A 12,019-nucleotide genomic window follows, 5' to 3' on the forward strand; every position below is an offset into this window, starting at 1 on the left:
GATGTCTTCCTCTAGGGGGGTGGTGGTGATGTCTTCCTCTAGGGGGGTGGTGGTGATGTCTTCCTCTAGGGGGGTGGTGGTGATGTCTTCCTCTAGGGTGGTGGTGATGTCTTCCTCTAGGGGGGTGGTGATGTCTTCCTCTAGGGTGGTGGTGATGTCTTCCTCTAGGGGGGTGGTGGTGATGTCTTCCTCTAGGGGGGTGGTGGTGATGTCTTCCTCTAGGGGGGTGGTGGTGATGTCTTCCTCTAGGGGGGTGGTGATGTCTTCCTCTAGGGGGGTGGTGTCTTCCTCTAGGGGGGTGGTGATGTCTTCCTCTAGGGGGGTGGTGGTGATGTCTTCCTCTAGGGGGGTGGTGGTGATGTCTTCCTCTAGGGGGGTGGTGGTGATGTCTTCCTCTAGAGGGGTGGTGGTGATGTCTTCCTCTAGGGGGGTGGTGATGATGTCTTCCTCTAGGGGGGTGGTGGTGATGTCTTCCTCTAGGGGGGTGGTGATGTCTTCCTCTAGGGGGGTGGTGGTGATGTCTTCCTCTAGGGTGGTGGTGATGTCTTCCTCTAGGGGGGTGGTGGTGGTGTCTTCCTCTAGGGGGGTGGTGATGTCTTCCTCTAGGGGGGTGGTGGTGATGTCTTCCTCTAGGGGGGTGGTGGTGATGTCTTCCTCTAGGGGGGTGGTGGTGATGTCTTCCTCTAGGGGGGTGGTGGTGATGTCTTCCTCTAGGGGGGTGGTGATGTCTTCCTCTAGGGGGGTGGTGATGTCTTCCTCTAGGGGGGTGGTGATATCTTCCTCTAGGGGGGTGGTGATGATGTCTTCCTCTAGGGGGGTGGAGGTGATGTCTTCCTCTAGGGGGGTGGTGATGTCTTCCTCTAGGGGGGTGGTGATGTCTTCCTCTAGGGGGGTGGTGGTGATGTCTTCCTCTAGGGGGGTGGTGGTGATGTCTTCCTCTAGGGGGGTGGTGATGTCTTCCTCTAGGGGGGTGGTGATATCTTCCTCTAGGGGGGTGGTGATGATGTCTTCCTCTAGGGGGGTGGTGGTGATGTCTTCCTCTAGGGGGGTGGTGATGTCTTCCTCTAGGGGGGTGGTGGTGATGTCTTCCTCTAGGGGGGTGGTGGTGATGTCTTCCTCTAGGGTGGTGGTGGTGTCTTCCTCTAGGGGGGTGGTGGTGATGTCTTCCTCTAGGGGGGTGGTGGTGATGTCTTCCTCTAGGGGGGTGGTGGTGATGTCTTCCTCTAGGGGGGTGGTGATGTCTTCCTCTAGGGGGGTGGTGGGGTCTTCCTCTAGGGGGGTGGTGGTGTCTTCCTCTAGGGGGGTGGTGGTGTCTTCCTCTAGGGGGGTGGTGATGTCTTCCTCTATGGGGGTGGTGGTGATGTCTTCCTCTAGGGGGGTGGTGGTGATGTCTTCCTCTAGGGGGGTGGTGGTGATGTCTTCCTCTAGGGGGGTGGTGGTGATGTCTTCCTCTAGGGGGGTGGTGGTGATGTCTTCCTCTAGGGGGGGGGTGGTGATGTCTTCCTCTAGGGGGGTGGTGGTGATGTCTTCCTCTAGGGGGGTGGTGGTGATGTCTTCCTCTAGGGGAGTGGTGGTGATGTCTTCCTCTAGGGGGGTGGTGGTGATGTCTTCCTCTAGGGGGGTGGTGGTGATGTCTTCCTCTAGGGGGGTGGTGGTGATGTCTTCCTCTAGGGGGGTGGTGGTGATGTCTTCCTCTAGGGGGGTGGTGGTGTCTTCCTCTAGGGGGGTGGTGGTGTCTTCCTCTAGGGGGGTGGTGGTGTCTTCCTCTAGGGGGGTGGTGATGTCTTCCTCTATGGGGGTGGTGGTGATGTCTTCCTCTAGGGGGGTGGTGGTGATGTCTTCCTCTAGGGGGGTGGTGGTGATGTCTTCCTCTAGGGGGGTGGTGGTGATGTCTTCCTCTAGGGGGGTGGTGGTGATGTCTTCCTCTAGGGGGGGTGGTGATGTCTTCCTCTAGGGGGGTGGTGGTGATGTCTTCCTCTAGGGGGGTGGTGGTGATGTCTTCCTCTAGGGGGGTGTAGATGTCTTCCTCTAGGGGGGTGGTGATGTCTTCCTCTAGGGGGGTGGTGGGGTCTTCCTCTAGGGGGGTGGTGGTGTCTTCCTCTAGGGGGGTGGTGGTGTCTTCCTCTAGGGGGGTGGTGATGTCTTCCTCTATGGGGGTGGTGGTGATGTCTTCCTCTAGGGGGGTGGTGGTGATGTCTTCCTCTAGGGGGGTGGTGGTGATGTCTTCCTCTAGGGGGGTGGTGGTGATGTCTTCCTCTAGGGGGGTGGTGGTGATGTCTTCCTCTAGGGGGGTGGTGGTGATGTCTTCCTCTAGGGGGGGTGGTGATGTCTTCCTCTAGGGGGGTGGTGGTGATGTCTTCCTCTAGGGGGGTGGTGGTGATGTCTTCCTCTAGGGGGGTGGTGGTGTTGTCTTCCTCTAGGGGGGTGGTGGTGGTGTCTTCCTCTAGGGGGGTGGTGATGTCTTCCTCTAGGGGGGTGGTGGTGTTGTCTTCCTCTAGGGGGGGTGGTGATGTCTTCCTCTAGGGGGGTGGTGATGTCTTCCTCTAGGGTGGTGGTGGAGATGTCTTCCTCTAGGGGGGTGGTGATGTCTTCCTCTGGGGGGGTGGTGGTGATGTCTTCCTCTAGGGGGGTGGTGGTGATGTCTTCCTCTAGGGGGGGGTGGTGATGTCTTCCTCTAGGGGGGTGGTGGTGATGTCTTCCTCTAGGGGGGTGGTGGTGATGTCTTCCTCTAGGGGGGTGTAGATGTCTTCCTCTAGGGGGGTGGTGGTGATGTCTTCCTCTAGGGGGGTGGTGGTGGTGTCTTCCTCTAGGGGGGTGGTGATGTCTTCCTCTAGGGGGGTGGTGGTGTTGTCTTCCTCTAGGGGGGGTGGTGATGTCTTCCTCTAGGGGGGTGGTGATGTCTTCCTCTAGGGTGGTGGTGGAGATGTCTTCCTCTAGGGGGGTGGTGATGTCTTCCTCTGGGGGGGTGGTGGTGATGTCTTCCTCTAGGGGGGTGGTGGTGATGTCTTCCTCTAGGGTGGTGATGTCTTCCTCTAGGGGGGTGCTGATGTCTTCCTCTAGGGGGGGGTGGTGATGTCTTCCTCTAGGGGGGTGGTGATGTCTTCCTCTAGGGGGGTGGTGGTGATGTCTTCCTCTAGGGGGGTGGTGGTGATGTCTTCCTCTAGGGGGGTGGTGATGTCTTCCTCTAGGGGGGTGGTGGTGATGTCTTCCTCTAGGGGGGTGGTGGTGATGTCTTCCTCTAGGGGGGTGGTGGTGATGTCTTCCTCTAGGGGGGTGGTGGTGATGTCTTCCTCTAGGGGGGTGGTGGTGATGTCTTCCTCTAGGGGGGTGGTGGTGATGTCTACCTCTAGGGGGGTGGTGGTGATGTCTTCCTCTAGGGGGGTGGTGGTGATGTCTTCCTCTAGGGGGGTGGTTGTGATGTCTTCCTCTAGGGGGGTGGTGGTGATGTCTTCCTCTAGGGGGGTGGTGGTGATGTCTTCCTCTAGGGGGGGGTGGTGATGTCTTCCTCTAGGGGGGTTGTGGTGATGTCTTCCTCTAGGGGGGTGGTGGTGATGTCTTCCTCTAGGGGGGTGGTGGTGATGTCTTCCTCTAGGGGGGTGGTGATGTCTTCCTCTAGGGGGGTGGTGGTGATGTCTTCCTCTAGGGGGGTGGTGATGTCTTCCTCTAGGGTGGTGATGTCTTCCTCTAGGGGGGTGGTGATGTCTTCCTCTAGGGGGGTGGTGTTGTTGTCTTCCTCTAGGGTGGTGGTGATGTCTTCCTCTAGGGGGGTGGTGATGTTTTCCTCTAGGGGGGTGGTGATGTCTTCCTCTAGGGGGGTGGTGGTGATGTCTTCCTCTAGGGGGGTTGTGGTGATGTCTTCCTCTAGGGGGGTTGTGGTGATGTCTTCCTCTAGGGGGGTGGTGATGATGTCTACCTCTAGGGGGGTGGTGGTGATGTCTTCCTCTAGGGGGGTGGTGGTGATGTCTTCCTCTAGGGGGGTGGTTGTGATGTCTTCCTCTATGGGGGTGGTGGTGATGTCTTCCTCTAGGGGGGTGGTGGTGATGTCTTCCTCTAGGGGGGTGGTGGTGATGTCTTCCTCTAGGGGGGTGGTGGTGATGTCTTCCTCTAGGGGGGTGGTGGTGATGTCTTCCTCTAGGGGGGTGGTGGTGATGTCTTCCTCTAGGGGGGGTGGTGATGTCTTCCTCTAGGGGGGTGGTGGTGATGTCTTCCTCTAGGGGGGTGGTGGTGATGTCTTCCTCTAGGGGGGTGTAGATGTCTTCCTCTAGGGGGGTGGTGATGTCTTCCTCTAGGGGGGTGGTGGGGTCTTCCTCTAGGGGGGTGGTGGTGTCTTCCTCTAGGGGGGTGGTGGTGTCTTCCTCTAGGGGGGTGGTGATGTCTTCCTCTATGGGGGTGGTGGTGATGTCTTCCTCTAGGGGGGTGGTGGTGATGTCTTCCTCTAGGGGGGTGGTGGTGATGTCTTCCTCTAGGGGGGTGGTGGTGATGTCTTCCTCTAGGGGGGTGGTGGTGATGTCTTCCTCTAGGGGGGTGGTGGTGATGTCTTCCTCTAGGGGGGGTGGTGATGTCTTCCTCTAGGGGGGTGGTGGTGATATCTTCCTCTAGGGGGGTGGTGGTGATGTCTTCCTCTAGGGGGGTGTAGATGTCTTCCTCTAGGGGGGTGGTGGTGATGTCTTCCTCTAGGGGGGTGGTGGTGGTGTCTTCCTCTAGGGGGGTGGTGATGTCTTCCTCTAGGGGGGTGGTGGTGTTGTCTTCCTCTAGGGGGGGTGGTGATGTCTTCCTCTAGGGGGGTGGTGATGTCTTCCTCTAGGGTGGTGGTGGAGATGTCTTCCTCTAGGGGGGTGGTGATGTCTTCCTCTGGGGGGGTGGTGGTGATGTCTTCCTCTAGGGGGGTGGTGGTGATGTCTTCCTCTAGGGTGGTGATGTCTTCCTCTAGGGGGGTGGTGATGTCTTCCTCTAGGGGGGGGTGGTGATGTCTTCCTCTAGGGGGGTGGTGATGTCTTCCTCTAGGGGGGTGGTGGTGATGTCTTCCTCTAGGGGGGTGGTGGTGATGTCTTCCTCTAGGGGGGTGGTGATGTCTTCCTCTAGGGGGGTGGTGGTGATGTCTTCCTTTAGGGGGGTGGTGGTGATGTCTTCCTCTAGGGGGGTGGTGGTGATGTCTTCCTCTAGGGGGGTGGTGGTGATGTCTTCCTCTAGGGGGGTGGTGGTGATGTCTTCCTCTAGGGGGGTGGTGGTGATGTCTTCCTCTAGGGGGGTGGTGGTGATGTCTACCTCTAGGGGGGTGGTGGTGATGTCTTCCTCTAGGGGGGTGGTGGTGATGTCTTCCTCTAGGGGGGGGTGGTGATGTCTTCCTCTAGGGGGGTTGTGGTGATGTCTTCCTCTAGGGGGGTGGTGATGTCTTCCTCTAGGGTGGTGATGTCTTCCTCTAGGGGGGTGGTGATGTCTTCCTCTAGGGGGGTGGTGTTGTTGTCTTCCTCTAGGGTGGTGGTGATGTCTTCCTCTAGGGGGGTGGTGATGTTTTCCTCTAGGGGGGTGGTGATGTCTTCCTCTAGGGGGGTGGTGGTGATGTCTTCCTCTAGGGGGGTTGTGGTGATGTCTTCCTCTAGGGGGGTTGTGGTGATGTCTTCCTCTAGGGGGGTGGTGGTGATGTCTACCTCTAGGGGGGTGGTGGTGATGTCTTCCTCTAGGGGGGTGGTGGTGATGTCTTCCTCTAGGGGGGTGGTTGTGATGTCTTCCTCTAGGGGGGTGGTGGTGATGTCTTCCTCTAGGGGGGTGGTGGTGATGTCTTCCTCTAGGGGGGGGTGGTGATGTCTTCCTCTAGGGGGGTTGTGGTGATGTCTTCCTCTAGGGGGGTGGTGGTGATGTCTTCCTCTAGGGGGGTGGTGGTGATGTCTTCCTCTAGGGGGGTGGTGGTGATGTCTTCCTCTAGGGGGGTGGTGATGTCTTCCTCTAGGGGGGTGGTGGTGATGTCTTCCTCTAGGGGGGTGGTGATGTCTTCCTCTAGGGTGGTGATGTCTTCCTCTAGGGGGGTGGTGTTGTTGTCTTCCTCTAGGGTGGTGGTGATGTCTTCCTCTAGGGGGGTGGTGATGTCTTCCTCTAGGGGGGGGTGGTGATGTCTTCCTCTAGGGGGGTTGTGGTGATGTCTTCCTCTAGGGGGGTGGTGGTGATGTCTTCCTCTAGGGGGGTGGTGGTGATGTCTTCCTCTAGGGGGGTGGTGATGTCTTCCTCTAGGGTGGTGGTGATGTCTTCCTCTAGGGGGGGGTGGTGATGTCTTCCTCTAGGGGGGTTGTGGTGATGTCTTCCTCTAGGGGGGTGGTGGTGATGTCTTCCTCTAGGGGGGTGGTGGTGATGTCTTCCTCTAGGGGGGTGGTGATGTCTTCCTCTAGGGGGGTGGTGGTGATGTCTTCCTCTAGGGGGGTGGTGATGTCTTCCTCTAGGGTGGTGATGTCTTCCTCTAGGGGGGTGGTGATGTCTTCCTCTAGGGGGGTGGTGTTGTTGTCTTCCTCTAGGGTGTTGTTGATGTCTTCCTCTAGGGGGGTGGTGGTGATGTCTTCCTCTAGGGTGGTGGTGATGTCTTCCTCTAGGGGGGTGGTGGTGATGTCTTCCTCTAGGGGGGTGGTGGTGATGTCTTCCTCTAGGGGGGTGGTGGTGATGTCTTCCTCTAGGGGGGTGGTGGTGATGTCTTCCTCTAGGGGGGTGGTGATGTCTTCCTCTAGGGGGGTGGTGGTGATGTCTTCCTCTAGGGTGGTGATGTCTTCCTCTAGGGGGGTGGTGATGTCTTCCTCTAGGGGGGTGGTGGTGATGTCTTCCTCTAGGGGGGGGTGGTGGTGATGTCTTCCTCTAGGGGGGGTGGTGGTGATGTCTTCCTCTAGGGGGGGGTGGTGGTGATGTTTTCCTCTGGGGGGGTGGTGGTGTTGTCTTCCTCTAGGGGGGTGATGTCTTCCTCTAGGGGGGTGGTGATGTCTTCCTCTAGGGGGGTGGTGTTGATGTCTTCCTCTAGGGTGGTGGTGATATCTTCCTCTAGGGGGGTGGTGGTGATGTCTTCCTCTGGGGGGGTGGTGGTGTTGTCTTCCTCTAGGGGGGTGAAGTCTTCCTCTAGGGGGGTGGTGATGTCTTCCTCTAGGGGGGTGGTGTTGATGTCTTCCTCTAGGGTGGTGGTGATATCTTCCTCTAGGGGGGTGGTGATGATGTCTTCCTCTAGGGGGGTGGTGGTGATGTCTTCCTCTAGGGGGGTGGTGATGTCTTCCTCTAGGGGGGGGTGGTGATATCTTCCTCTAGGGGGGTGGTGGTGATGTCTTCCTCTAGGGGGGTGGTGGTGATGTCTTCCTCTAGGGGGGTGGTGGTGATGTCTTCCTCTAGGGGGGTGGTGATGTCTTCCTCTAGGGGGGTGGTGATGTCTTCCTCTAGGGGGGTGGTGATGTCTTCCTCTAGGGGGGTGGTGGTAATGTCTTCCTCTAGGGGGGTGGTGATGTCTTCTTCTAGGGGGGTGGTGATGATGTCTTCCTCTAGGGGGGGGGGGGGGTGATGTCTTCCTCTAGGGGGGTGGTGATGTCTTCCTCTAGGGGGGTGGTGGTGATGTCTTCCTCTAGGGGGGTGGTGATGTCTTCCTCTAGGGAGTGGTGGTGATGTCTTCCTCTAGGGGGGTGGTGGTGATGTCTTCCTCTAGGGGGGTGGTGATGTCTTCCTCTAGGGGGGTGGTGGTGATGTCTTCCTCTAGGGGGGTGGTGGTGATGTCTTCCTCTAGGGGGGTGGTGATGTCTTCCTCTATGGGGGTGGTGATGTCTTCCTCTAGGGGGGTGGTGGTGATGTCTTCCTCTAGGGGGGTGGTGGTGATGTCTTCCTCTAGGGGGGTGGTGGTGATGTCTTCCTCTAGGGGGGTGGTGATGTCTTCCTCTAGGGGGGTGGTGATGTCTTCCTCTAGGGGGGTGGTGGTGATGTCTTCCTCTAGGGGGGTGGTGGTGATGTCTTCCTCTAGGGGGGTGGTGATGTCTTCCTCTAGGGGGGTGGTGATGTCTTCCTCTAGGGGGGTGGTGGTGATGTCTTCCTCTAGGGGGGTGGTGGTGATGTCTTCCTCTAGGGGGGTGGTGATGTCTTCGTCACCAAGAAAGAGCTTCTCCTGCTGTTCACCCTTTTTGATTCTGTGGACGTCCAGCTGAAACTGTTTGGGGTTGCCCTGTACCAATACTGTTCCAGACTTTTACAGGTTGACATTGGCTGACTCAGAGTCCTCGTTGTCTAGTATCCTGTGTTTCCAACCATTGCAAAACACCCCGTCTCTTGACAGAGGGGTAGTGTGTTGCACTGCACCATGCAGTCAGCAAAAAGCGTCTCCTGATTGTTCACGAGGAGCTTCTTTTTGTACTCTTTCCATGCCTTCTCTTTATTTATTTATTTTACATCCAATGGGTACTGTACTGTGATGACCTGTGCTCAGGGGGAAGCCATGGATCAAGGGGCCAAACAGGCCTTTGCATTTGGGTGAGGGAGGCTGTGAAACTCTGCAGTTCGGCTCAAGGGCTTTCACACCTCTCACTTACGTTTTAGTCATTTAGCAGACGCTCTTATCCAGAGCAACTTACAGGAGCAATTAGGGTTAAGTGCCTTGCTCAAGGGCACATTGACAGATTTTTCACCTAGTCGGCTTGGGGATTTGAACAAGCGACCTTTCGGTTACTGGCACAATGCTCTTACCCACTAAGCTACCTGCCGCCCACTTCACACCTCTGTACAAATTGAAGTTGCAGCCGGGTCGGTTCTGTCCTAGCAAGCTTGGTAGCCTTAATTTAGCATTCAGTCTTTATAGATTAAAATATCTAGAGGTTTTTGTAATGTATTTTCCTTCTTGGCTTTAGAAGTAGCTTCAGACAGAACATTACTCACTCAGTTCCAGGTTGGGATTGTATTTTGGGGGATTACTGATCTGATTTTTTTTTGCTGGTTGTTGATTTGCCAGAGAATTGTGTATGTATGTGTGTATGTATGTGTGTGTGTGTATGTGTGTATATGTGTATATATATATGTATATATAGACTCTTATCTCCCTCACTAACTTTAAGCATCAGTTGTCAGAGCAGCTTACCGATCACTGCACCTGTACACAGCCCATCTGAAATTAGCCCACCCAACTACCTCATCCCCATATTGTTATTTATTTTGCTGATTTGCACACCTGTATCTCTATTTGTACATCATCTCTTTTATGTTTTGTTTTACCCCATATGTAACTCTGTGTTGTTGTTTTTATCGCACTGCTTTGCTTTATCTTGGCCAGGTCACAGTTGTAAATGAGAACTTGTTCTCAACTGGCTTACCTGGTTAAATAAAGGTGAAATAAATAAAATAATATATATATATATGTATGTGTATATGTGTGTGTGTATATACAGTGGGGAGAACAAGTATTTGATACACTGCCGATTTTGCAGGAATTCCTACTTACAAAGCATTTAGAGGTCTGTAATTTTTATCACAGGAACACTTCAACTGTGAGAGACGGAATCTAAAACAAAAATCCAGAAAATCACAGTGTATGATTTTTAAGTAATTCATTTGCATTTTATTGCATGACATAAGTATTTGATACATCAGAAGAGCATAACTTAATATTTGGTTCAGAAACCTTTGTTTGCAATTATAGAGATCATACGTTTCCTGTAGGTCTTGACCAGGTTTGCACACACTGCAGCAGGGATTTTGGCCCACTCCTCCATACAGACCGGGGCTGTCGCTGGGCAATACGGACTTTCAGCTCCCTCCAAAGATTTTCTATTGGGTTCAGGTCTGGAGACTGGCTAGGCCACTCCAGGACCTTGAGATGCTTCTTACGGAGCCACTCCTTAGTTGCCCTGGCTGTGTGTTTCGGGTCATTGTCATGCTGGAAGACCCAGCCACGACCCGTCTTCAATGCTCTTACTGAGGGAAGGAGGTTGTTGGCCAAGATCTCGCGATACATGGCCCCATCCATCCTCCCCTCAATACGGTGCAGTCATCCTGTCCCCTTTGCAGAAAAGTATCCCCAAAGAATGATGTTTCCACCTCCATGCTTCACGGTTGGGATGGTGTTCTTGGGGTTGTACTCATCCTTCTTCTTCCTCCAAACACGGCGAGTGGAGTTTAGATCATAAAGCTCTATTTTTGTCTCATCAGACCACATGACCTTCTCCCATTCCTCCTCTGGATCATCCAGATGGTCATTGGCAAACTTCAGACGGGCCTGGACATGCGCTGGCTTGAGCAGGGGGACCTTGCGTGCGCTGCAGGATTTTAATCCATGACGGCGTAGTGTGTTACTAATGGTTTTCTTTGAGACTGTGGTCCCAGCTCTCTTCAGGTCATTGACCAGGTCCTGCCGTGTAGTTCTGGGCTGATCCCTCACCTTCCTCGTGATCATTGATGCCCCACGAGGTGAGATCTTGCATGGAGCCCCAGACCGAGGGTGATTGACTGTCATTTTGAACTTCTTCCATTTTCTAATAATTGCGCCAACAGTTGTTGCCTTCTCACCAAGCTGCTTGCCTATTGTCCTGTAGCCCATCCCAGCCTTGTGCAGGTCTACAATTTTATCCCTGATGTCCTTACACAGCTCTCTGGTCTTGGCCATTGTGGAGAGGTTGGAGTCTGTTTGATTAAGTGTGTGGATAGGTGTCTTTTATACAGGTAACGAGTTCAAACAGGTGCAGTTAATACAGGTAATGAGTGGAGAACAGGAGGACTTCTTAAAGAAAAACTAACAGGTCTGTGAGAGCCGGAATTCTTACTGGTTGGTAGGTGATCAAATACTTATGTCATGCAATAAAATGCAAATTAATTACTTAAAAATCATACAATGTGATTTTCTGGATTTTTGTTTTAGATTCCGTCTCTCACAGTTGAAGTGTACCTATGATAAAAATTACAGACCTCTACATGCTTTGTAAGTAGGAAAACCTGCAAAATCGGCAGTGTATCAAATACTTGTTCTCCCCACTGTATATATATATCTATATATATATATATATATATACACACACACATATACACATATATATATATTATTTATATATACTATATATATATATGTATGTGTATATGTGTGTGTGTGTATATATATACATATATATATATATATATGTGTGTGTGTGTGTGTATATATATATGTATGTGTATATGTGTGTGTATATATATATATGTATGTGTATATGTGTGTGTGTATATATATATGTATGTGTATATGTGTGTGTATATGTGTGTGTAGATATATATATATATATATATATATATATATATGTATGTGTATATGTGTGTGTTTATATATATATATATATATATATATATATATATATATATATATATATATATATATATATATATATATATATATATATAAAACATGGGGGATTGGAAGTGATGCAGACAATCAACTGCAATATTAAGCTCCTACCAAAAACAATCCTTGGTAGGAGGAATCCTTCCAGGTAATTTTGACCAAAATCAGGTTGTAGGTTTGGAGTTTTTGGAGTGAAGGTTATGTTGTGGAGGGTAGGGTAGGGATTTGGCACGGGTCCCCAGATCCTCAAAAAGTTCTACAGCTGCACCATCGAGAGCATCCTGACCGGTTGCATCACCGCCTGGTATGGCAACTGCTCGGCATCTGACCGTAAGGCACTACAGATGGTAGTGCGTACGGCCCAGTACATCACTAGGGCCAAGCTTCCTGCCATCCAGGACCTCTATATCAGGCGGTGTCAGAGGAAATCACAAAGAATTGTCAAAGACTCCAGTCACCCAAGTCATATACTGTTCTCTCTGCTACCACATTGGAAGCGGTACCGGAGCACCAAGACTAGGACCAAAAGGCTCCTTAACAGCTTCGGCCTACAATGGCCTTCTTTAGAACACAAAAATAATCATTTTGGTTGTGTTTATGAAGGTCTTAGGTAACATTAGAATACGAAAAATATTGCTCACAAAGTCTGATGTATCTTTTTGTTTCCATCTATTGCAGTTTCATCCGTCGCTACAATCTATCAACATAATAGAGGTTTGA

The 12,019-nt window shown here is 52.7% G+C and overlaps 1 protein-coding gene across 1 annotated transcript in view; it reads left to right on the forward strand.

Annotated features, from left to right (window-relative positions):
* The window catches only part of LOC311107193 (fibronectin type III domain-containing protein 4-like), a gene marked incomplete at both ends in the record, with an annotated part of 83,488 nt that extends 71,469 nt beyond the window's left edge, over positions 1-12,019 (forward strand). Inside the window, one exon of the mRNA XM_084149681.1 lies at positions 11,978-12,019. Within this exon, the coding sequence (XP_084005807.1) occupies positions 11,978-12,019 (42 nt within the window). The remainder of the gene's footprint in view (positions 1-11,977) is intronic.

Source organism: Coregonus lavaretus, assembly GCF_964263955.1.
Source record: "Coregonus lavaretus genome assembly, chromosome: 31".
NCBI lineage: Eukaryota > Metazoa > Chordata > Actinopteri > Salmoniformes > Salmonidae > Coregonus > Coregonus lavaretus.